Raw genomic sequence first — 27519 nt, forward strand, 5'->3', positions numbered from 1 at the left:
ATTCTCCTTTTACCATCCTTAAACAAGGGGACTACATTTGCCATTCTCCAATCCTCCAGCACCTCACCTGTGGCCAAATATATACTGCCCCAGCTATCTCTTCTCTCACTTCCCACAGCAGCCAGGGGTATATCTTATCGAGCCTCAGGGACATCATTCTTAATGTTTATAAGAAGATCCAACACTTCCTCATCCTTAATTTTAACATTGTTCAGCACACAAGCCTGTTCTATTCTAACCTCACTCTGATCAAGGTCCTTTGCTCTTATGAATACTGAAGCAAAGTATTCATTTATGAACTCCCCAACCACCTCCACCTGTTGCCTCCTCTATCCTTCAGCAGCCCCACCTTCATTCTCACCATCCTTCTGTTCTTCACATATGCATTGAATACCTTGGGGCGGGGTTCTCCTTAATCCTACATGCCAAGGCATTCTCATGCCCCCTTTGAGTTCTTCAAAGGCAATTCTTAATCTCCTTCCTGGCTACCATACACTTCTTATGAACCCTTCGTTTTTCCTGCTTTCTAAATCTAATATACACTTCCTTCTTCTTCTTGACTATCTGCCTCACCTATTTTGTCAACCACAGTTCCCTTTTCCTACCAGCTTTTCCCTGTCCCAATGGGACAAACCTATCCTGTACCAGCACATGTGGTCCCTAAACTTCCTCCACATTAATTCTGTTCTTTCATCCTTGAACATCTGTTTTCAACCTGCTCTCACTAGATCCTGCTTCATCCCATCATGATTAGCCCTTCCCTAAATAAACACTTCCCCATTTTGTCTGCTTTTATCTTTATCCATAGCTATGCTAAAGCTCAGGGAGTTGTGGTCACTCTCACCTGAATACTCCAAATTATACACCAAAACTATATAAATTATGAGAGCCAATGCTCAAAATTGTATTCACATGGTAGGGAATCAAAAACAAGAGGACATAGTTTAAAGGTGAGGGGTAGAAGTATTAAAGAGGATCTGGTGGACAAGTTTTATTTTACACAGAAAGAGGCTGATATCTAGAATGCAGTCAGAGTTGTTGGAAGAATCAGAAACAATTTAAGAGCCATTTAAGCAGACTGTAAATAGGCAAGGCATAGAAATGTAAGGTCCTAATATGGGCAAATGGGATTGATATAGAAGGGCTAATGGATGTGGTGGGTATAAGGGCCCATTTCTTATACAAACCACTTGCTCCATTTCTATTCATACCCCAGTCCTCAATTGCTGAATCTACATTGAATTCAGTTAGGCTTGTGAGGTATCTGCCCTAAAGTTTGGCTCTGGAAACTGATCAAAGCATTCATACCTTGAGGAAGGGCTCTGTTATTTTTGCAATGGCCATCCTGGCAGGCCTGAAACATTGCTTATGTATTTTTATCTTTGCTAAATAAAGAACGCTGCTTGACTTGCTGAGTTTCTCCCGCATTTTTGTGTAAATAGAATTCTAGATGTGGTTTGTTTACGGATGCTTATAAAGCGATCAGTGTTTCCTCATTTTTGTTTTTCACCCTGTTGAGATACATTAAACATTCCAGAAACCTTCCTGATTACTTTTTGAACTGGTGAACTAAATTTTTGTGACTTTGTTAAATGGATGCATAAAGCATGCTCCAACAAGTGGAGCAAGAGTAGATTATCTGAATCCTTATACATATTCATGATGCCTCATACCTTTGAAATTATAGCTGACCTCTTTCCTTAGGATCACTAAAAAGAATTAACTGCATAATTTTATTATAATCAAATGTCTGCCATCCACCATTTTGAACAGGTTGTGGCTGAGACTCCCATACAGTTCTCATATGGACACTATTTTAATGTTGATTTTTTAAAAATTTGCACAAACCAGTCAAAGCTAATGGTTTTGTCAAGATTTTGAAAAAAAAAGTCAAAGATACAAAAGTTTATTATTGTTTCTAATTGCTAAGAGTAAGGACAGCATGGTTGGCATAGCAGGACGGCACAGTTATTGTAGCTGGGCAGCTTGGTTAGCTAGTGGTTCACAAAATTGTTGCAACACCAGAGATTTCGATTTGAATCTTGCGCTGTCTGTAAGGAGTTTGTACGTTCTCCCCGTATCTGCGTGGGTTTCTCCGGGCGCTTCAGTTTCACCCCACCCTTCAAAACATACGGGGGCTGTAGGCCAGTTGGGTAGCACAGGCTGGAGGGCCAAAAGAGCCTGTTACCGTGCTGTACGTATAAATATCAATAATAAATCAGAGATGGAGAGCCTTTAATGTTTGTACTTTGGCCTTAAATGCAAGAGACTGATGTGGACTCAGATGGGTGCAGCATAAACAAAAGCATAAGCATTTATAACAAATCATTAATGGGCGTGAACATCCAAAGGTGCTTCACAGGAGGAGTTAGCACTGACTGATTCACATGAAAAGATAGAACAACAGATGGCAAAGCTTGGTCAAGATGGAAATCTGAAATAAAAGTATAAAATGGCAGAATACAGATCAGACAGTAGCTATGAAAAAAGGAAATAGAGACAAGGTTTCAGATTAATGGCCCTTCATTAAAACTTAGAGAAGGTCCTGAAGGAAGAAAGAGAGTGCAAAGACAGACTGAACTTGGAAGGACATTCCAGAGCTAAGGGATGAAGATTGTTCAACGTCTTCATCAATATAGTTAAGTTGGATAAGTGGCAGAAATTAGATGGCAGAGAACTTGCAGCGTTCAACATTGGTTACAGAGATAAAATGAAATGTGTCAATGGGTGGGGGGGGGGGTGGGGTGGTGCTGGTGGTGGACATGAGGACATGTCAGTTTCTGCCAGAATGACAGTCAAAATATAAAAACTGGCAACACTCATCAAGTCAGACAGCATATGTAGAAAGAGAAAATAAGTTAATGTTTCAAGTCCACAGTCTTTTGTCAATATCTCATTGTCTGAGACAGTCAAGTCATGAGCATTTAGTGAGAGACAGGATACAGACAGCAGAGTTCTGGAGTAGTTTGCAGAGGGGTTAGGTGGAAAGTTGCCAAGGTGTCTATTCAATGCAGAATGGTAATGGTGCTGAATCCTATTTTTAAACTGGGAAAGGTTGACATGTAAAACCTGGCAGCACTCCCTGAGGACCTTTCATTTAAAGGACAAGCGATGATAAAAAAATACCAAGATGACTAATTGTTCAAATTTTTCATTTCCTATGAGATGAAACAAAGGCCATTTGCCCAAGTTGCAACTGATGGGAATCATCCACAAACATCAGATAAATAAGGATCTTCATACTAAATCACAGTGGCTATCGGGCTGCCTCTCATCAACCTGCAAATGTGGAAAACTTTGCTGGCATCATCGATGGGCTTGATTTTTCTGCACACATTCTTTTTAGGGTCCTGTGACCACTTTCAAAATGTCAGTTGCTCCAGCCTCTGGAAAATGCAACTTGATGTATTTGACATGACTGCCCTGTGAACACACTCACTTATTATGACCATGCTGGACGACACATCTTCGAGATGAAGGCGGAGCCAAAGGAGGGAACACTGTTGGCAGTTGTTCTTAAGGTGTTCCACTCACCACATTATTCCTGTGGCTATATCCTACCAGAGCAGTGGTATGAAGAGATCTGATTGTCACATTATTTAATGTGCAATATACATTACAGAGTGATCCAGTGAAAGCTTCTTCACCCTGTCTAACCCAATGTCAGTTTTCCATTGGTAAGTGATGTAACATTTCCTTCTTGCAAGTACAACAAATGACATTTGATTGTTATATGTTCACAAGAGACTGCCTAATGTGGCATATGGCATGTCATGGAAGAATCTCACTGTCACAAACCAAAGGAATGCAAAGCTGAAGTGCTCTGTGCAGCAGGATCTGTTATTGAACTAAACAGTATGGCCCAACATGACCATGACAACCCAGTTGTCTACCTAAGTTGGTCTTATTTGCTTACATTTAACCAATTTTTTAAAAATTACTCATACAACACTGTTTACAGCCCAATTCGCCCCGATGAGTCTCTGCTGCCAAAATGACACCTTATTGACCTACACACCCTGGCATATTTTTGAAGGGTGGGAGGAAAGCGGAGTCCACAAAGCAAACCCACGCAGACATGGGGAGAATGTTTACAAACTCCTTACAGACAGCGCTGGACTCAAAAGGCATTGCGCTAACCGCTATGCTCATCATGCCGCCCTAATCCTTCCAAACTTTTTCTCTCCATGCGCATCTCTAAATGCCTTTTCAATGTCGTCTTGTATCTCTCTAAACATTTCCTATCCATGTACCAGTCTCTACCATTTCCACTGGCAGTTTATTAACGGTAAACACAAAATATAGTTAAAAACATATTTTGTGCTGAACTTTAACATAAACTAAAATCCTTTCTCTTCTTTATCCCCCCCCCCCTCACCTGTATTCATCTCTCACCTGAGCCTGTGCCCCTTCCCCATCCCACAACTTCTTATACAGGTCCCTGTCTGATTCTTGGCATGTGTGAAGAAGGGCTCAGGCCCATAAGATCAACAGCCTTCTGCTTTGCATGGATGCTTTATGACCTGTTGAGTTTCTCCAGCACTCTTGTGAACTACCTGAGACCCCAGCATCTTCAGATTTCTTGTTTACCTCTTTCATTAGGTCTGTTGCAGGGTTTGAACTAGATTTTACATTGTTAGTTTCCCTTAGAATGTGGCACAAGTTGTATTGCACACTTTTGAATTTTATAATGGGGAGAACATTGGACTCTTTTTGTTTCACAAAATCATGCATCATAAAATGCAGTACGTGTTCAATCAGAGTGTAGGATTAAGTCCAGACATTTCTCATCCTCCTCATTGTCTCCAAGAGTCTGAGTCATCAGATTTTACAACTGTAAAATTAAGCCCAGGACACTATTTGACACCAGAGGGTGGTTGTGTAGAGGTCCAATAAGTGTATTTTTTCCAAGATCTTGTACACAATATGATTTCCTTAAAGCACCTAACCTGCTCCAAAGGCTTTCTTCCATGCCATCTGTGGAGCAAATGAGAAAAGCAGTGTGTTTCCAGTCAAGGAGAATGAGATCTGGAGGGAGCAGGCTTGTCAGACAATGTCAGTATCTCAAAAACTATGTCAAGGCATCAGGACGATGAGTTGGTGATGGGTGCAAAAGGTCATGATCAGGTTGGATGGAAGGGCTCCAAGCAAGACCATGTAGGTTAAAGTGTTCTCCTCTGGAGGGGGGGGGGCAGTTTGAAGCCAATTCCCAGCCACCAAATTCAAAGGCTCACTGGGTTTTCTTGAACTTACCCAAAACAAGCTTGTGAAAGCCTGTCTCTACATGAAAAGACCTGACCCATCCAAGGCACATCCATCTGTGAGTGAAGATCATAAAGGTGACTTTCAGACATGAAGTGCAGACCATTAAATGGTTTTACACTCATCCAGGTTCCTTTGTGTCAGGTGCATGGCAGATCTGGAATGAAAATTCCACGATCCACAAGACCCCAATTTCTTTAGCAAATTTGTGCATAAAAAAAACAAACAAATGTATAAGCACACATACACATGAAGCTGCTTTTGAGAATTTGGTGGTCTAAGTTTTCAGGAGGCAAAGCATCTTATCTAAGACTTTCCTTTATTATCAAAGTACAAGAAGTCTCCGACTTGCAACCTATGCAACTTACAGCCATCCATACATATGGCTAGAAACTTTTCTTAAAAAAAGAAAATATATATATATAAATATAAAAATCGTGCTTTTGGGTGAAAGTAGGGGCTTATCTATGGAAAATAGTACCTATGGCAGGGGTGACCAACTTCTCGCGAAAGCTGGCCTTGTTGTATTTGATGAACAATAAAATGGATACAGTGAATTTCTGACATACATCCATTTCAAGATATGGCCGGTGGGTTAAAATGAAACATGATGGTAAGTTGAGGACTATCTATATACCAAATGCTGAGAATTGGAAATAAAATAGAAAATGTTCAAGAACTGTACTCAGAGACCAGGTCTGTGAAGAGAGAACAAAGTCAACATCGCAAGACAGCCAACTTTGAATAGGCTTAATGTTTCAACATTTTCGGTTTCCATTTTGGTGTTTTATTTCTAATATTTGGTTTAAATAATCCATTAATATTTCCTCCCCCCCAAAAAAATTCAGATTTGCTCACTGAAATTTTGTTGGACACTGATATTAAAATGATAATGATGCTGAGAGGTCATGGTCATATATACAAGTAGAACGTGCAGAAACAGTGATATTCTCGCTTGCTGTAGATCCACAAGAAGGTAAAACACACAATTTGTAGAAATCAACTTAACACAATCAATGAAGAGAAAAAAGTTAATAAATATAAAAAGGATAAATAGGAAAACTTTTAGCAAAAAGAAAATCCTGTTTTCAAAGTGCAGACAATTTTTGATGGTCTCAAAGTTGTGTCATGGTTAGATGATACAGGGAGGTTTAAGGGCCAAATGGATGTTGGGGGAAAAAAATGGAGAAGTGCTGGAGTTTTGTTTGTTCTATCTGAAGGGAGCAGTGAGAAGAGAGCTGGGCCAAAATGATGGAGTTGCTGAAACACTGCTGTCACTGCACTTTGTACTTTGCTTCCAAAATGTGTTTCCTTTCAATATTTACTGCTCACAAATCAAGGATAATTTTCACTCTCTTTAACAATTTTCCACAGAAAACAAAACAAGGAAATTATGCACAAAACATTTGTTGAGTACGAGTTGAATGATCATGGCCAATTCCAGGCATCAGGTGCTTGAGAAGATGTCAATGCATTAGAGATCCAGTGCAGATTTATTGGAATGGTGAGAGAGCAAGGATTTCAGTTATATAAAGAAACTGTGTTAATAGTACCTGTCCTCCCTACAGCAGAAGAGATAAAAGGATAATTTAGCAGTTTTCAAGATCACAAAGAATTTAACTCGAGAGGTTCATTAACAATTAAAGCCATCGCAGGCAATTTCCTAAACTCTGGATTATGCGGCTCAGTTTCTTACACCACTTATGGCTGAAGATCAATTTAATCTGCAAATCAAGAAGTTTGATGGAGCAACAAAAAATCTGTTGGAGGAACTCAGTAGGTCGAGGTTCATCATTGTGAGAAAATAAATGGTCAGCGTTTTTGGCATGAACCCTTCATCAAGATATTCCTTTGCCTTCCTCCTTCTTTTCCTCTTGAGCTTTGCCAATTCCCTGAGCTCCCTCCTCCAGTACCTTTTTCCCACACTTTTGATCCCGCACTGGGCTTCAACTCCAATGCCAGCCTCAAACATCCCTCCTGACCTCTTTTTGTCTCTATTGCTCAGTGGTCTGTCAGCCCCTCAGGTTTGACTAGACCCACCCTGCTGTGAATCACATGCCCATTTACAGGTTTCCAACATTAGGGATGGGCATTCTACACATGACATTCCTTTTGGAACACTGCAGAGGAACTTGGACCAGGTTACCCTGTGGGGTCTTATTACTGGCCGTAAAACTGTCATGCTGAACTAAGAGGCAGGCAATACAAGTAAATATTTATAGGTACTCCCGACTTGTGACCTATGCAAATACGACCGAAAATTTGTTAAAAAATATAAAGGAAAAATACCAAATGTATGCAGTTTATGTTGTATTTGACAAACTATGAAAGGGATACAGAGCACGTAGGAACCAAAAGGTGCGTACTTTCCTTGTTAGTCGGCATCCTGGGGTTAAGGGCGTGAATTCAATATTAGGGTATTAGGGTGCTTAACTCTTCTGCATGTGCCAAATTAACTCCAATATGTTAATTCACTGTGCACGCACTAACCGAAGACTCGCGTATGCGCACAGGAATCAAGATGGCCGTGCCCAGCCTAAGGACGCTAGGACACCAACAAAGTAAGTACGCAATTCCGACAAACATCCACTCCTAGATACGAGCGATCCTTCGGTCCAAATTACGGTCGTAAGTAAGGGAGTACCTGCACTCACACCCTGAGGCTCCTATACCCCAGGTACTCCACTGAGTTTCCGCCCATATCAACCCTAACTTCAGAATCTCACTGAAAATACCTCATGTCTTCTATAGCTGCTTTCAGGTGCTTGTACGCAGATAATGCGCCAGCAGGTGCAGCTGGGACATTCAGATGGCCGTGGAGAAGACACCTTTCCGTCACCTGAATGTGCTGGCTGAAGGAGAGCCGTGTCCGAGCGAACGCGACTCCTGCGGACTGTCTGTGTCCTGTGAGCATATTTAGGAAACTAGCTTCTGTACCTAGAGACAAACACTTCACTGATCTCAACCCTTGATACGCACCCAACAGGGAGATGGCTTTAAGAAAGCATACGCAAATACATTTGCAGAAAGCAAAGGATGGCAAAAGAGACTTTTAAATAAAAAAAAGCTAACTTTGTTTGAAGTGGTGGCTGGCGCCACGGATGGGAAAATGGAGATGGCTGCCTAATGAATTGCAAGCCTCTGTATTGCGAATATCAGAATACTTCTGTTAGTGTGGTAATGTACGGATGGCCATCACTAATATAAGTAAATCAAATTACATTATAGAGAGTTAATAATTTCTTTACTGTTTTCTTAATTGTGTTGAAATGTCTTGTATGTACGTGCACCATTTGTAGACCCCAGATTTCTGTAGTCACTCCTGCGTTCGCGTTCAGGTGCAATGGGGGATGCACTGAGCTGGAGAATATACCTACCCAAGGAGGGTTAGGTAACTGCTCCTCGGGGCCGGTTTCTCCACTTTCAGGTGGCCACCCGACAGCCATATTGGGGTAGAATAGGTGCCTTTACAGTCGGGTATTCTGGCCACCAGAAGGCGGCTTATGCTACAGCATGCAGAATACTGGCTCCTTCCTTTCCAATCTTCAGGTACCATTCCCATTCCACCACCCAACCACTGCCCTCATCCAAAGCAAAATGCCAATTCTGAACTCCTCCTCCATGCCCCCATCATTATGACAAGCTTAATGATGCCTGATGATTAAGCAGTACATTTTTGCCTGATGATGTGCAGTGCCTGATCTTTGGTTACTGAGGCTTTAGGTTTCTGTCACCACTGAGTTCAGATGCAGTGGGACAGTGATCACATCAGCTGAATTCCTAGCTTATCTGCGTCAGTGCAGGGGGAGGGAGCACAGGAACTTCATGCTAGAGTGTGAACAGGCGAAAAAAAAATGATGTTGTCACTGCCCAAAGGAAAGATGGCAATAGCAGATTCAATCACAATTTTCAGAGGGAGTACCGCAGTGATTTCAGGAAACATCAAGTATATAGTCTCAATTGGACCACACTCTTCCATGTAATTTAAGGCCATTTCATATGTACAGCAGAGATCAAATGTAGTCAGCATATGTCAAATTAATGGCTGCTTTCTGCAGTAGGTCAGTCAACAATTCAAGTCACATTCATTGGTAGCAAGATTGAACAAGTCAAAAATAAATGCCAAAGCTAACCTGAATTGAACTCCATGTTAAACCATTGTAATTAATTGGATTGTATTGCAAAATAATTCATCAGAAATGACATTACAAGCCATATAGAGAATATTGTTTTTCACAATCTATTTTCATCAAATATCTTGCATTGTAATAGAGCAATTTACCATTACCACAAACCAATAAGCATACATGAGATGTGAAGGCAGCCAAATTGAAATATAGGTATCGGATGTGATCTCATGCCACTTCAACATCACACCATTTTAACTGCAGATTTTGTGAAATTAAGTTTTAAAATCAATCATTCAAGTTCTTCTCTGCTAATATCAGCATTTAACAAACATTTGAATCCCATTAATCAGGATTCGGGTCTGCCTTTGAGCAGGTTTTTCCCTGACTGGAGAATGATGTGGAGGTGGAAAGTAACACAAGTCACAACATTGCTTTCTGCAGGCATTTTTAACAGTTGCCTGGAAGTGTGCTATATGGAGAAAACTGAGTGGGTGGCAAACGGATTACAAAGCAGTAATCCTGTTGCGATATTCAAAATTTACCACAAAGGAAATGTGTTTGTCATTTGAACCGCGAGACTGAATTACTGTCTGTAATCTTTAGCCATCCATCAATATTTTTCATATCATGTGGATTTTTATTTCATCCTCTGTTAGCGTCATCACTTCTTAGTTGCAGCTGCCTCTAGGCGAAGCCCCAGACAGACACAACAAGCTGATGATGCAAAATGATGCAATATTTCATAGACCATCAGCCTGCTGACCCAAACTGGCATCACATCTCACAGACGATCACCTTTCCCAAATGATAAATTGCTAAGGAATTCACCATCTTTCATGTAATTTGAGCCCATATCATATGTACAGCAGAGATCAAATGTTTTCATGAGCAGACTGAGTAATTTCTAAACATCACAAGAAATAGTGACTGAAATGGTATGTGAAAATCTAAGTACTGCAGTAGAGAAGAGGTTAGTTAGCTCCTGACACAAAGCGAGAGGACGGTGTTTCCTGTCACAGCCTCTGTCAAAACTGCGTGTTATGCCATAAGCACCATGACAGCATTAGCCATGGCAAAATAGAATGAGAAGGCAAAAACCATGCATTGGAGTTGAAATACAAATTATTAACCACCTATATGCACAAAATATGTTAAGATTTCACAGCTGTAAAATTCTTTACATGATTGTCAAAGCTTTTGACTTCATTACAAATGTGAATGTTCAGAATAAAGAGCTCAGGGTCACATCTATCTGAAGTGACCTGCCCCGACTAATTTATCCAGGAATTTTAATTTAGGATTTATTCAACAATGAAATGACTGCTCTGAAAGCAACCTCCTCCAACCTTCTTCAATCCACAAAACATGGACAGGACGAACCAGAAAATTAAGAAAATACAGAGAACAACTAGCAGTTGATTGAGCATTTGTGGGATTACAACACATTCACCTGAGTAAAACACATTCTACTGACAGAATAAACTTTTCATTGGCATATATATTTCATTAAGACTTCAAAGGAGCCAGTTGGTCCATTGAGACCATGCTAGCTCTCACAGCAAAATTATTCTTCTTGTTATTTCCCTGCAACCTATTCTCTTAAAGAAGCCTCTTAACGACCTCAACTCTACATCTAGTGGAAATAAATATAAACGGAGTGAATCCTAATCAAAATAACCGAACAACAAATATTTTTTTCATCCTGAACACTTTTGGGTGTATTTTATGGATTTGGAGGTTGCTTATCACAAAAATCACCTGAAAAATTTCCTATCACGTACCGTTTTTTAGAGGTAACCTATTTTTATGATTTCCTCTCATATTTTAAGTTTCCTTCGAGCATACAAAACCATAAAGTGCAGCACATCATTAAAAATTCATTTTACACATTCACACTTGGACTTCTTCCCTGCTGATCTTGGTGCAGTCAGTGCCGATCATGGTGAAAGGTTTCACCAGGACATGGTGACCATGGAAAGGTAGTATCCATCAATGGACTGGCATGAGATGCTAAGTGCAAATGAAAATCAACAGCAAAACATTTTTAGGTCAGTTGAACTAACGCAGTGTCAGCATCATTTATGCGATTAAACAGGCTAAATTCAATAGAAGTTAATATTTCTCCGACTTCTGACAGGATACAGCAAATTTGAAATCATACTTGTGTTCAGCTTGAAGTTTTTCTATCCTAATCCCCAATTTCTTTTCAGGAAGCAAACCTTTTGGAAAGATTTGTTGTCCAGTGTAATCAGACTTGATCTCTCTTCCATCAAGATGTTCTTTTTGGAGCTGAGTTTATGATACTAATTTCAGTGACCCCAACTTTCAAAAATTTTGAGCATTCAGCAAAAAACTATTCTATTGAAAGTTGATTGCTATAAGTTAATTTACCTGTATTTTCTATAAATCTGTTTTACTATCATGATTTAACATTTTCCATATTTTTGGGTTTATTTCCTCTCCATCAGCCAGAGGACTTTGGAAGCAGAGGGACTATTGGGTGACAGACTTATCAGTGAATACTGTTCCCAATGAAAGGTGCATGCAAAGAGAGGACAATAGATGCTGCCAATTTTTACCTGTCCTGAAAATACCTGTTCCGTAACTTCATCAAAACTGAAATCATACGTTATGCTTAAAAAAAATAGAGATAATGTTTCAGAACCTGGCTTTTTGAATTCCAGTTCATTAATCTATTCCTAAAAAAAGTACAGTCCAGATAACTGCAAAAGAACCACCATATCATTGCTTGGAGAACTTGTCATAGCTCATGTTAACTCCAGCCTCGATCCACTTCCATTTGCACACTTCTACAAAGGTCACAGCAGAAGCCATCTCCGTCTCTCTACACTCAACCCTGGAACATCTGGATAATCAGGCCTGACTGTTACACAGTAATTGTAGTTCCACCTTCAATACAATTGTGCCAAAAAAAATCGTCCCCAACCACTGAGACCTTAGCTTCACCTCCCCCTCTCACTGCAACTGGATGCACAATTTCCTGTACTGCAGACTGCAGTCAGGGAGGATTGATGACAACACCTCTTCTGTGATCACCTTTAACACAGGACCCCATCAAGGCTGCATACTCAGCCCTTTCTCCTCTATTTATATCCATTACAGTGTGGTGAAACACCATTCCAAATTCATTTCTAACTTTGCAGAAGAAACCACCATCATAGTCTGCATTTCAAACAGAAGAGAGACTCATGATTTGGTGCCAGGACAACAACATCAGCTAGCCTAGGGAGCTGGACATGAACCTCTGGAAGAGGAATGGAGCTCACTCTCCTGTCCACACCAACAGGTCCGAGGTGGAGATAGATGACAGTATTGTTATATGGGGTGAAATATTCCAATAACCGCTACTGATCCAACCAAGAAAGTTCATCAGGGCCTCTATTTCCTCAGAAGCCTGAAGAAATTTGGGATGTCACCTGCTTCCCTCAGAAATATCCAGTATGGATGCATCACTGTATGGTAGGGAAATGTCTCTGCCCAAGACCACAAGAAAGTGCAGAGGGTTGTGAATGGAGCTCAGACAATCACACACCACCACCCCACCCCTTTCCGACTCCATGTACATTTCTTGCTACATCAGAAAATCAAACCAACATGGAAAGATTCATCCCAGCCTGGTCACACTCACTTCTCCCTCATCCCATCACTTTGAAGATTCATTAGTGCGAGATAATGTACCACCAGATTCACAGACAGTATTTTGTCCCACCTTTATTAGACTCTTGAATGAACCTCACACCAGTAAAATAATAGAACAGTACAGCAAAGAAACAGGCCTCTTTGGCTCTTCTAGTTTGTGCCAAACCATTTTTTTGCCCAGTCCATAGCCTTTCATATCGCTTCCATCTATATTCCTGTCCAAATTCCTCTTAAATATTAAAATTGAGCCTGCATTCACCACTTCATCTGGAAGCTCATTCCACACTCTCTATGTTAAGAAGTTCCTCCTCATATTCCCTTTAAACTTTTCCCCCTTCACTCAACCCACATCCTCTGGTTTGTATCTTACCTGCCTCAGTGGAAAAAGGCTATCTACATTTAGTCTGCCTATTGCCCTCATAATTTAAACACATCTATCAAATCTCCACACATTCTTATAGGCTCCAGGGAATAAAGTCCTAACCTATTTAATGTTTCCGTATAACTCAGTTCCTGAAGTCTGGGCAACATCCTAGTAAATCTTCTCTGCACTCTTTTTATCTTATTGATACCTTTCCTGTAGTTAGGTGACTAAAACTGCACACAATACTCCAGATTTGGCATATACAACTTTAACATAATATCCCAACTCCTATACTCAGTACTTTGATTTATGAAGGCCAATATGCCAAAAGCTCTCTTTACAACCCTATCCACCTGTGACACCACTTTCAGGGAATTATGTATCTGTATTCCCAGATCTATTCCACTTGTCAGTTCTCTTGCATTTACCATGTATGTCCTTTCTCGGTCTGTCCTTCCAAAATGCAACACCTCACACTTGTCTGTATTAAATTCCACCTGTCATTTTTCAGCCCATTTTCTAGCTGGTGAGATCACTCTGCAAGCTTTGAAAACCTTCTTTGCTGTCTACAACACCTCCAATCTTAGTGTCATCAGCCATCTTGCTGATCCAATTTACCACATTATCACGCAGATCATTGATATAGAGAACAAACAACAATGGTCCCAGCACTGATCCCTGAGGCACACCACTAGTCACAGGTCTCCAACCTGATAAGCAGTCATCCACCACTACCCTCTAGCTTCTCCCATCCAGCCATTGTCGAATCCAGTTTAATACTTCACCATGAATACCTAGTGTCTGAACCTTCCCGACTAATCTCCCATGCAGGACTTTGTCAAAGGCCTTACTAAAGACCATGTAGACAACATCTACAGCATTTCCTTCATCAACATTCCTGGTAACCTCCTTGAAAAATTCCATAAAATTGATTGAACATGACTTACCACACACAAAGCCATGTTGATTGTCGCTAATCAGTCCATGGCTATCCAATCTTTTAGAACACCTTCCAAAATAATTTACCTGCTACTGACATCAGGCTCAGTGGCCTATAAATTCCAGGGTTGCTTTTGAGCCTTTTTTAAACAACCGAACAATGTGATCTCCTCTCCAATCCTCTGGCACCACACCTATGGCTAAGGACCATTTAAATATTTCTGACAGAGCCCCTACGCTATCCTCCCGCAAGGTCAGACGGAATATCTTGTCAGGTCCTGTGCATTTATCCACTCTTATTTGCTTTAAGACAGCAAGAACTTCTTCCTCTTTAATCTGTATAGGTTACATGAGCCTCACTACTGATTTTCCTTACTTCCCGTGATGATGCCCTTTTCCTGAGTGACTACTGATGAAAGAAAAAAACATTTAAGACTTTTTCCATCTCTTTTGGCTCCATACAAAGCCAACCACTTTGATCTTCAAGGGGACCAATTTTGTCCCTTACTATTCTTTTGCTCTTAATATACCTGTAGAAACACTGAGGATTTTCCATCATATTGTCACAAAAGCAACTTAATGTATTCTTTTAGCCTTCCTGATTTCTTTCTTGAGATTTTTCTTGCATTTTTTACACTTCTCAAGTACCTAATTTGCTCCATATTGCCTATACCTGTTTTACACCTCTCTCTTCTTCTGAACGAGATCCCCAATATCCCTTGAAAATTAAGGTTTCTTGTACTTTCTAACCTTGCCTTTGATCCTGACAGGAACATACAAACCCCGTACTCTCAAAATTTCACCTTTGAAGGTCCCCCTCTTACCTCACACATCTTTGCCTGAAAACAATTTATCCCAATCCACGCATTGTAGATATTTTCTCATTTCCTCAAAATTGGCCTTTCTCCAATTTTGAACCTCAACCCGAGGCCCAGATCTATTGTTCTCCAAAATTAACATGAAATTAATGGCATTATGATCACTAGCCCCAAAATGTTCCCCAGCACATATTTCAGTCCCCTGTGCTGTCTCTTTCCCTAATAGGAGATCCAGTATTGTACTCTCTCTAGTTGGTACCTCCATATATTGATTTAGAAAACTTCTCTGAACACATTTGACAAACTGCAAGCAATCCAGCCCTTTTACAGTATGGGAGTCCCAGTCAATATGTGGAAAAGTAAAATCTCCTACTATCACAACTTTATGTTTCCTGCAGCTGTTTGCTATCTCTCAACAGATTTGCTCCTCCAATTCTCACTGACTATTGGGCAGTCTATAATACAACCCCATGAGTTCTTATGACAATACCTTTCCCTTTCTTCAGCTCCACCCATATAGCAAAAGTAGACAAATCCTCTAGTCTGTCCTGCCTGAGCACAGCTGTGATATTTTCCCTGATGAGCAATGCCATTCCTCCCCCAATTCTATTATGTCTAAAGCAACAGAAGCCCGAAACATTGATCTGCCAGTCCTACCCCTTCTGCAACCAAGCTTCACTAATGGCTACAATATCATAATTCCACTGGCCAATGCATCCTCTAAGCTCATCTCCCTTTCCTACAATACTCTTTGCATTGAAATAGATGTACCTGAGAACATTTCCACCACATTCAACCCAGTGACTTCCAACAGTGCATGCAATTTCAACATAATCTTTTCCCTCCTCCTCTCAATCTGGTTTTGCACCCTAATTCCCATCCCCTTGCGAATCTAGTTTAAACCCACTTGAACAGCAATAGCAAACCCTCCCACAAGGATATTTGTCCCCTTCCAGTTCAGATATAAATCATCCCGTCAGTTCCCACCTTCCCTGGAAGAGAGCCAAATGATCCAGAAACCTGAAACTCTCCCTCCTTCACCATGTCTTCAACCACGTGTTAAGGTGCATTATCTTCCCATTTCCAGTCTCACTAGCACATGGAATGGCTAGCAATCCTGAGATCACAACCCTGGAGGTCCTGTCTTGCAACCGAGAGCTGAACTCCCTGAACTCCCTTTGCAAGACCTCCTCACTCTTTCTACCCACATCATTGGTCTCTACATGGACCTCGACATCTGGTTGCTTATCCTCCCTCCTGAGAATCCTTTAAACTCAATCTGAGATATCTTGGATCCTGGCACTAAGGAGGCAACAGGCTATCTGGGATACTTGATCTCTTATACAGAACCTCTTATCTGTCTCCCTAACTATGGAATCCCCTATCACTACAGCTTGCCTCTTCTCCTCCCCTTCTTAGCCACAGGAGCAGACTCTGTGCCAGAGACCTGATCTCTGTGGCTTGTCCCTGGTAGGTTGTTCACCCCCCTCACCCCCATCTTCATAGTATTCAAAATTGTATACTTGTTATTGAGAGGGATGGCACAGGGGTGCCCTGCATGCCTGCCTATTCCTTTTCCCTCTCCTAACTGTCACCCATCTAACCTCTGCCTGCCTCCTTGGTGTGATCATGTCCCTGTAATTCCAAGCTATCATCCCTTCTGCCTTCTGAATGATCCAGAATTCATCCAACTCCAGCTCCAGTTCCTCAGCTCGGCTTGTCAGGAGCTGGATGCACTTCTCACAGATTAAGTCATCAGGCTTACTACTGTCTTTCCTGATGGCCCACATTTTGCAAGAGGAACATTCTCCTGCCTTAACTGCCATTCCAACTGTCTCTGACTTGATGTACAAAATATATCTAAAATAAACCTGCCCTTACCTGTGCCTACCTGCTGAATCCTTTTTGTTCCTCGAATAGGGTGGCCCTTTTTGACCAACTCTGGGTATTCCTCACTTCTTCCTGTTCTCGCTGAAGCCTGATGAGCCAAATCCTTAGCACTCTGACCCGCCCACTCCGATGATGACCACTCCCTCCTTTGTCTTCAACTGTTGAACTCGATTCCCTTTGCTTTGTTCTATCTGATATCTCTGTAACTCTGCGCTCTGTACTACATTTTTACTGCAGGACCACGGATGACCAGCTGAATGACTCGCAAATGAACTTACTCATTGCACCTCAGTATATGTGACAATAAACATGAATTTAGAAAATCTGGATATTCTTTGCGAGAGTTCTCCAAGACATTACTGGATAAACAGAGGGAGATACTGATTAAAAAGCAAAATAGATCTCCAAGTTGTTCAGACCAATATTTTCCCCATAACTAATACTGCTTTATTGCAATGACGCTGAAGTTCAGAGAGCTTGCCGTACACAAATTAGTTGCAACTTTTGTTATATGAACTGAAATCATTTTGAAGATAGTTGACAGAAGCTTGAAGAATAGGTCAAGTTCAAGTTCATTGTCATATGTACCTGGATGCAGTCAGCCTATTTGATTCTTATTCAAGCAGTTCATCAGCCAATCATACAGCAGGTGCCAAGGTGGGAGGGGGGCATTCGCAGACATTGCCCCCCCCCCAAATGAGTAATTGTGCTTTCCCACCCACAGCACTAGCATCACTAGTCTCCATGCGATATAAGCAGCGCATTTATCCATTACGTCAGTGGCACACAGAGGAGGTTCATGACACCTGCTCTCCCCCTCCCTGCTCTGTGAGTTTTCAAACATCAGTTTGTACCTCCCCACCACCTGCCCCCCCCCCCCGCCCCGCAGTTACCCTAATGCCCTCTGATTAGACTTGTTCTGACATCAACCCTCGCCTATCAGGCTTGCTCTGCCTCGAAGCAATCCAGTTTAGTACCATATTCCTGACTTTTTCCTTTTATCATTAATCGTTGCAACACTCTCCTGAATACACTTGATATCTTGGTCTCCACTGCTTTCTGTGGTGGAGAACACCATAGGTTCACCACTTTCTGGCTGAAGAAAGTTCTTTCAATTTTGAGAGAAGCACGGAAGTCTATGGACTCTGTGAGTGTAGCAAAATCACACAGAAATGTTGGAGGAACTCAATTGGTGTCACAGCATCCAGTGGGAGATATATTCCTGATGCTTTTGGCCTGAGCCATTCATCAAGGTATAAGCAAAAAACAGGCAGACATCTGAATAAAAACTGGGGAGAGAAAGGGAGAAGAATGGGAGGAGGAGGAATCCAGACCAATAGACAATGGATGTTCACTGGATTTGATGAGGAAAGGTGATAATTCATTTTGGCTCTATGAAAGGAGACAGATAGAGAGAGAGAGAGAGAATGAGAACTAGAGGAAAGGAGACAGAGGAAAATTGGTGGGGGGGTGGTATTTTTAATGGAAACTGGAAAAATCGATGTTAATGCAGTCCAGTAGGAGGGTGCCCAGTCTGATGAGGTGTTCTTCCTCCAATTAACAGGTGGTCTCAGTCTGACAGTACATAAGAGTATGGACAGATTTTGATTTAATGGTTACATCCTTAGATGTCGATTCTCCAGCTCCTGATATTCATTCTGCCAAGCCCCAGTAGAATGTTATCGATTACCACAAGATCCCCTTTCACTCTTCTAAACTCTGGTTAATGAAGCCTCTCCTCACATGTCAGTCCTTCTATCCTCGGAATTATTCCAGTAAACTCTATGAATGTTTTTCCTTCAACATGATGAAAATTAACCATACAAGTCCAGATAGGGTCTCACCAAGAAAGATATTCTTGCTCTGTACTCATATCTCCTGCATTGTCTTCCAAACCACTTGCTGCACCTAAACTCTTCCTTTCAGGCCTAGTTTCACCATCTATTCACAAAATTATATGCCTTTCTGTGTTTAGAACTGTACTGGATAATCTCATGTTCATTCATTTTAAATTCATCTGCTATGCTTTTTCCCACTCACCCAAATGACCTTAATCATATTGTGGCCTCCTTGCATTGTGTGCACACCTCAAATTCCATACCCTCACTTCACACACTGCCAGCTCTGCAAACATCCATCCATTGATGATAAAGTCCTTCGTACATTCCTTGTCGCAATGGTGCAACAGAGATATAGTTTGGTTCTTTAGGTCAAGCGCTGTGAAGTGGGGGCATATTTCTGATGTGTCAGATTTCAGATTTATTTTCAGAGTAGATGCATGATATCACATACAAACCTGAGATTCTTTTTTCCTGTTGAGTGAGGCAGAATTACCACTTATTATCAGCGCAAAAATAACCTCATTTACACATGTAAACAAATACAGAAATGTAAATGAACTGACTGTGCAATAGAGAGAGAAAGAAAAACAATAAAGTGCAAAAGTAAGAGCCCTTAAACGAGTCCTTGATTGAGTATGTCGTGGAGGAGTCTGATGGTGGAGAGGTAGCAGCTACTCCAGAACCTAATGGTGCGAGTCTTGCAGCACCTAGACCTCTTTCCTGATGGTAACAGTGAGAAGAGAGCGTGAGCTGGATGCGCTGGATTCAATATGATCTGTGAAATAATGTTCTGCAATTTTATGGAGAATAATAATAAAACTTAGTGTGAACTCAGCTGTGTCAACTTTAAGGAGAAGTCTTCAGATATTCTTTATATGGTGTACTGATTGTTACTTGCTTAAAAGTATATTATATATGGAGAAATAAAGCACACACACACACACACACACACACACACTCAGCTAGGTTTTCTAGGGCATTGAGTACAGAATTTGGGACAAAATGTTATAACTGTATAAGGTGTTGTTAAGATGGCATTTGGAGTATTGTGCGAGGTTCTGATTGACCAATTATTGAATGATGCCATTCTGTTGAAAAGGATTCACAAAAGATTCATGAGGACATTACCAGTACTAGAAGACTTGAGTTGTAAGGGGAATCTAGCACTTTTCTCCCTGGAGCATAGGAAAGTGAGGGGTGACCCTACAGTAGAATATAAATCATGAAGGGGCATAGATGAGATGAATAGTCATTGTTTTTAAAAAAAAACACAATGTAAAGGAGACTAAAGATAGAAGATATTGATTTAAAATGAGAGGGGAAAGATTTAAAAAGGAACAGAGGGGCATCTTTTCTCATAGAGGACGGTAGATATGTGGAACGAGCTGGCAGGGGAAGTGGTAGAGATGTGTATAATTGCAACATTCAAAAAGTGTTTAGATGGGTATACTGACAGGATAAGTTCAGAAGGATATTGGTAAATGCAGGCAAACAGGACTAGCTCAGGGAGAAAACAACTGGCGTGGACTTTGGGCTGAAAGGCCTCTTTCTGTGCTGTAAAAATACCTGACTCCATGGTAGCTAAGCAGTTGGGATCGCAATAGGAGATTGTCAGTATTGGTGGTCGTTAGCTTCAGATAAAATCTGCAAGTCCAAGTTTCCCTCCATTCTAGCGTTCTAGCTCCAGTTCAGGAAGACGGGTCCAGTCACAGGGGATGAGTCCAATCGTGAAATCCAGTTGGTGGGTCAGGAGGAAAGCAGCCCGGTTCTTCCTGGCCCACAAACAGCAGTAATGAACGGTATGGGTACTTGCCTCTCTTCTAAGCTGTTATCGCCTTGCTGCAGCTGTCAGGCTTCTGGCCTCATTAAAATATTAAATTGCAAACATTCCGGCTGAGAGTGGGTTGGCTGCTCATGCATGTTTCACCTCCAAAATAACCTGGAAGATGGTAGTTTTGAGTCGACGTCCCCCTGTTCAATCATTTTTTTTCCCCCCACAGTTCTCAGCCCACACCCAGCAGTAAGCACTCACACATTTTAAAATTCCTCTCATTAGTTCTGAAGCTACAAATCTCAGATAATGCACAATAGATGCCAAATACATAGTTAATGTTTCAGACTTTCATACAGTTTAATTAAAGAATTGAAATAGGGATTCTATTACTGGTTCCATTTTGCATAAATAAAAGTGAGGTAAATTTCAGTCCTCTAATTACTGAACCTACCCTCATCTCTATTCGGCGATTTGAAGAACTTTATCATTTGGCCCTTTTCTTTCTGTCTGCATCTGAAGTAACTTCAAATACATAAGCAGATTGGGCCGATAAATCCCTTGCTTGAAAATGCAAAACCTCAGCTAAACCTGGGAAATCATGAGCTTTGGTGACCAATAAACAGATTTGCTGACTTGATGGTATTGACAAATTTTGTGAGGCAATATCATTATCACACTATCCCACCCCACCCCACCCCCCCCCCCCACCCCCCACCCCCCACCACTTACAAACAACTGTATAACCTCCCAAGTAATTAGAATAAGTTTGGAATAAAGTGGCAAGCAGCCCACTAAGGACTCTGGAAAAAATATGCCTGTGCTTCAAAAGGCAAAGAGAAAAACAGTTGCATCACAATGGTTTTTGCTGATAAACAATGGTCATGTAATTATTCACCCTGCCTCGGAGAGAGGTTGAGCAGGAACCGCACCTCCACAGTTTAATTACTGCACATACCTCAGAAGAACACCAGTGTGGAGAAGTTCCATGGCATTGCCCAGTCAACTTCATTGGGCAACACCAATATTGGTACAAGAACAGATCATTTTCACCCAACTCTTTCAGGCTCTTCAACCTTCCCATGCTCCCATAATCTTAAGCATCAACTGCTCTGGGGCTGCCAAACTATCTGAGAAACAAACACGGACTGCTATGTGCTGTGAATATTTATCCTTTAATATTTATCCTTTAATATTTATTAACTCTTTTTCTGTCTTTGTGGCATATTGTGGTAATTTAGATTATGCCATTATAGTCGGTGTATCTTATGTAACTGCGTGGCTGCAACAAATAAGAATTTCAATGCATCTGCACATTGAGTATATGACAATAAATGTTCATTCATCACTCATTCATTCTTGGTAGTCACGCTGACAATCGGATGTTTTAGAGGAGGCTAACCCCTGCCTAGACCTGAAATTAAGTAACCATTAAAGTTTGCTACAGCCATGGCAATATGTTTTAAATACTGGTAATAGCTACCTCTGGGATTGATAACAGGTAAACATTGTTGGCAGCTGCTTAGTACAGAAATGGAATCAGAATCTTTAAAACTTGTACTTCCAAGATTGTCATTACAGTATCAATTTAATGTTGTTTATGGTATTATAGCAACATGTGATTCCTTTCTTTCCTCTCCCCTTTTGATGGTAACTGTACATTGGTGTATGATTCACTCAATGTTGACCACCATTTCACACCTTATACACCAGTTTTCACAGTAATTAACTGACCCATTAACACCGGGGGGGGGGGGGGGGGTAACACACCCAAATTCAATTTGATTCTTCTCAAATTTGAAAAGTTTGTCAGTAGATCATCTGGATCATTAGTCTTTCTTAGATCTTCTCTCGCTTTTTTTTTAAAAAAAAATATTTTTTCACACTATGAACCATATTAACCAAAATACACACAAACATTCCCCTCTTGAATATACAGTGTCATTTTCTCCCCTTTCCCCCCCCCCCCTGCCTTCCCTCCCTCCTTCCCATCCCCTCCCCATCCACTAAACGTTCCACATATATGATACATTAAACCCATTAAACAATGTCATCACTCAATGAAAATAAACAACAAAATTAGGTCATCGACTTTTACACATTGGGTTAGTTCATTTCATCTTTTTCTCATTCTGTCATTTTAGGGGGTGGAGGTCCACGGTAGGCCCTCTCTGTTGTGTTCCCTGTTTGGTTCCCAAATTTGTTTGAATACTTGACATTATTTCTTAAATTATATGTTATTTTTTCCAATGGAATACATTTATTCATTTCTATGTACCATTGTTGTACTCTCAGGCTCTCTTCTGATTTCCAGGTTGACATTATACATCATTTTTTTGCTACAACTAAGGCTATCATTAAAAAAATCTTTTTTGTGCTTCATCCAAATCAAGTCCAAGTTCTTTACTTCTTATATTACTTAGAAGAAAGATCTCTGGATTTTTTGGTATGTTGCTTTTTGTGATTTTATTTCTCTCTCTTAGCAGAAGACATTGACGTATTGTATAGCCCCTATTTTCCTCTTGTCCGTGAGAGATGTACAAATGAAAACCATGTCCATGGACTTCCATTGGGTGATTTCATTTCATTGTATAGAGTACAGTAGCAATACATAAACTTTATAAATAGTGGTTGACAGTGATGGTATATGACATGCATTCTTTGGAAATAAATCTTTGGTCCTCAGTAGCCCTTGCATGGAAAACATGTTAAAACCAAATTCAAAACCTAACATCTTAAAAAGATTACACAATGAAATTTAATTATTTGCTATGTATCTAAACAGCTGCAAGAACCATATGACAAGACTTGATGAGCTAAGAAATAGAAAATTCTGATTTCTTTGGAATTATTTCAACAATATTGGTTTGGAGAATACAAAACAACATCAAGGAGTCAGAGAGCAAGGAGACAGGTCATTCAGCCCATTAAATTAGTTCTGACCACCCAATAGTCCATTCTAATATTTCCTTGTCGTCCTCTCCAAGTTCTCCCTTTCACCTCCGCATCTGGGGCAATTTAAAATGACCAGTTAACCTAACCACCACTCTGCTGCTGGAATCTGGGAGGAAACCAGCATGCTCAATGAAAACCCACACGCACACAGGGAGACGAACGTGAAAATTCCTCACAAACAGCATGCAAGGTCAGGAGTGAACATTGGTTGCCGGAGATGTGAAGAAGCAACTCTGAGCTACCCATGGGTCATAACTGTGGTTCAAGGAAAATCAAGAGACTCACCAGTTTCTCCAACATAGTCACTGTCTTGCATTCAGCATACCTCGTGCCATAAGCACTGCAGTTAAGGCTCTGGCGCATTCACCAGAGCTAGTGTATTGGCTCGAAGGAAAACAACAAATGAAATTTGAGATGGCAGCTGAGAGAAAACTGTGCTATGAACAACTGCAGCCCAAAAACTGATGTTCCAAACCATGCATGGTCCATTATATAGTAACAATATGCCCTCAGAACAACAACTGTTCCTATCCACCATGAATAATTCTAAAGGATATGTACCTGTGATTAATTCTGATAGCAGACTGCAGATAAAATGGGGGGGGGGGGGGGGGGGAAAGCAACACCACATTGTTGAGGGTGGTAGATGCCCACAAGCAAGGATGTCCAATTAGAAAATAAATCTTTATTCAATATCATTTTCCCTTCAACTTCCACACATCCTCAGTGATAACTCCTCTTGTTCCTCTTCCTCTTTGCATTGCAATTATCGCTAATATAATCATGTGTAGCTGTTATGAAACAACCTTTCTAAATATGAGCATATTGACTGGAAAATATTGATTAACCTTAGGTTAAAGATGCCTAGTTACGTTTCTGACTTTCCACAAGGGTATTTGAGTACCCCAGGTCCGGTGCAATGCACAGAATAATTGGAGAAACTCAGCAGGTCACGCAGCACCCAAAGGAAGATAAAGACAATCAATGTTTCGGGCCTGAGTCTTTTGTCAAGAATTTGGAAAAACATAGAAGCCTGAATTAAAAATGTTGGGGGTGGGGGGAGGATTAGAGGAGAGGAGGAAGGAAGGAGATGTGTTAGGGGCACAGATTAACCAGTAGGAAGCAATAGATGGTTACAGGTTGTAGTGCACTACCAGTAACCACAAAGATGAGGCAGAGGGAACGATAGGCTTTAATGTACAGAAGAACCTTGCTGGCCCGGATCCAGGTTTAGGAATGGTGGGAAGGGAGAGGTGGCTTGACCTCGATGGCCCAGGACCACGGGGGAGGAGCCTTAGGGTATGAGTCATCAGTGGGCGGGCCAGCTCCATATATATATAAATATATATATATATATATACATATATATATATATATATATATACACAGTAGTCAATCATAATTATATACAATGGAGGAAACATATCACCACACAAGTGGAAGAGTAGAAGAGAAAAGAGAAAGAGCAGAAAGGTGATTCACTGATCAGAGGGGTGGGCAGCTGGAGAAAAGGAGACAGGGGTTAGGGACAGAAAAGGTGGTGAATAGAAGGTGCATTGCTGTGGTTAGAAGATGTCATCAATTGGACTGTTACATCCCAGATATCATTTGGACCATTCCAAAAGGATGCATGTCACACTTACAAAGAATGGTGGAAGTCTTCAGCAAAATAATTTAAAAAAAAAACAATTTTTATACTTTATGACCTGATTTGAAATGTTAATTTTGTTTTACGTTCCACCAATGATACCAGACCTGCTGAGTGTTTCCAGTATTGTCTGTTTTTTTTTCTTGCATGATCATTTGAAGGTTTTCACACAATAGTTGGGCAGAGATAAACCAATTTTGTTATTCAGTCAGAAAAACTCCAAGGTTAATTTCTGGAGTCTTTCATTTCAGCTTCAGGCTCTACTGGCAAAATACAGAAAGGCTCCTACTTAAGAGGAATTAGTGGCCTGCTTGTCACAGCTGTGCACATAAGACAGAGGAAAGATAGGATGGAGTTAGCAGCAGTGTTGAAGGAGCCAGAAAGAAGGTTCAAGGATGTTAGTGACGTGCACAGTTCACAAGCAAGAAGGCAGTCCCTTGTTCCAGTAAGGATTGCATCATGCTGTACAGATTGATACACAGCCTGCCAGGTCAATTATTTTCCCCTTGAAATTAACTTGAATTGTGTGGTTAACTTGACCAGAGTCCCTGTGAAATAAGCAAGGTCTTCAAAAGAGCGGTTTCTGCCAACTATTCAGATGCTGCTATCCTTATTGAAGGGCTGATGCTGCTTTTGTCACCAACTGAAACCCATACATCCATCCCTTCCTATTATTACCACCACCACCACATTCATATGACATTTCTAGCCCTGCTCCCGACCTCAGAAATCATTCCAATTACTCTGCAAACATTCAGAAAGCCACTTCAATATAAGAATGCAACCAGCCAGGAAATCTTTTAAATCTTAGTGTCCTCTGCTTCATTCTTGCTCATCGGGGAGGGTTAAATCATAGCGGTGAGAGCCCAGCCTCAATTTTCTGCATTTCCTGTGGCAGCCTCTCCCATCCAACCAACACTGAAGTATGCATAGTTTTAAAGAAGTTTTTACTCATTTACAAATAAACATTTTGTTTGGATATCATCATTTTGGGAAATTTTATTGAAGTTATTGTTTTAAAATAACTTCAATAGCAAAGATCCTCTGTGCTATTGGATCTAGAATGATAAAATGGAGTGAAGTGATTTAGAATCGGAACATCTCTTGCAAGACAATTTTAATATTTGTAAAACTCTTCATACTTTAAAAACAGAAGAATGATATGGCATAATTAAAGATAACATCACACAAACCACATTCACAGAAACAAACAGGAACAAGAGGACTTCCATTTCACTTTTGAAGTTGCAATTGGGATTGGCTGTTGCTCAATTTCAGTCAACTTACACATGTGAACATTTAAAACATAATAAAAAGACTTTCTCCAACAGAGATAATTTTATCTTTCTTGGCACCTGAAAAGAAAACCAAAATTGGCATTTCTTCCTCCTTGCATCAATACAATCAGCATATCTGGAAAATAAATGACATTTTGGCATGGTCAGATGGATCTATTATACTCAAGGCAATTGAGCTTTGGTAATAAAAGAACGTTGCTTATTTGTATAAATGCAAAGAATATTCAAGGCACACAAAACTAACAGTGTATACCTGACTATTTGATAGGATTAAAATGAAGGCAAACTACATTTAAAGAGACCAACATACAATAACTGCCAATAAATCTGCATTAAAAGTTTGTCACTGATGAATATATATCACCCATTCAAATAGCTACAGCCTACAGTAATTTCAAAGTGAAGCTTATCCCCTATGACAAAAATCAAAGGTTTACAGCACCAACATGAGCTCATCTCTGGTGCAAGAAATAGAGATGTATGGATAGTGCTGCTAAAATTATTATTTTGTTACATTTCTTTAATTTATAGTTACATGTTTGCTGAGAAAGTCTCGCAGTCCTCAAGGCACAAGTTCCCCACTCTTAAGCTGAAAACAAAAACACTTTGTGTCATTCTAATAACGTTCAAAGGTGCCACTATGCTGAGAACTTCCTCAGTTGGGAATAATGCTGACAATAAATTTTGACTGACTTACGTTGTGCACTTTTGATCTTTTTTTCCCCCTCATAGCTTAAATATAACGCTTGCTCTCCTTAAAAAAGAAGATGCAGGCTCTTAGGGGCTGTGCTCTGCTCAAAACATTTCACAATCCAGATATCTAATGCACCTAGCTTTTAAATATTGTTTTTGGAAGTTCAAATACAAAAACTGTATCTCTCCATCACACTCGGGTTTTTCACATTATGACTTGATATTTACAGACCTGAGATTTTTTTTTGTG

General features: G+C 40.5%; 1 protein-coding gene and 1 long non-coding RNA gene across 2 annotated transcripts in view; one reads left to right on the forward strand and one right to left on the reverse strand.

Moving 5' to 3' along the window:
* LOC138736530 (myelin transcription factor 1-like protein) overlaps positions 1-21311 on the reverse strand; it is a 461086-nt gene extending 439775 nt beyond the window's left edge. Inside the window, exon 1 of the mRNA XM_069886189.1 lies at positions 21130-21311. Coding sequence (XP_069742290.1) covers positions 21130-21166 — 37 coding nt within the window. The 5' untranslated portion in view covers positions 21167-21311. The remainder of the gene's footprint in view (positions 1-21129) is intronic.
* Positions 21312-21416: 105 nt separating this feature from the next.
* LOC138736532 (uncharacterized) lies at positions 21417-27272 on the forward strand. Its single transcript, XR_011340356.1, has 2 exons — positions 21417-21835; positions 27108-27272. It is a non-coding gene; the product is annotated as an uncharacterized lncRNA (long non-coding RNA).
* Positions 27273-27519: the final 247 nt, after the last annotated feature.

This window comes from Narcine bancroftii, chromosome 6 (genome assembly GCF_036971445.1).
Source record: "Narcine bancroftii isolate sNarBan1 chromosome 6, sNarBan1.hap1, whole genome shotgun sequence".
Classification (NCBI taxonomy): domain Eukaryota; kingdom Metazoa; phylum Chordata; class Chondrichthyes; order Torpediniformes; family Narcinidae; genus Narcine; species Narcine bancroftii.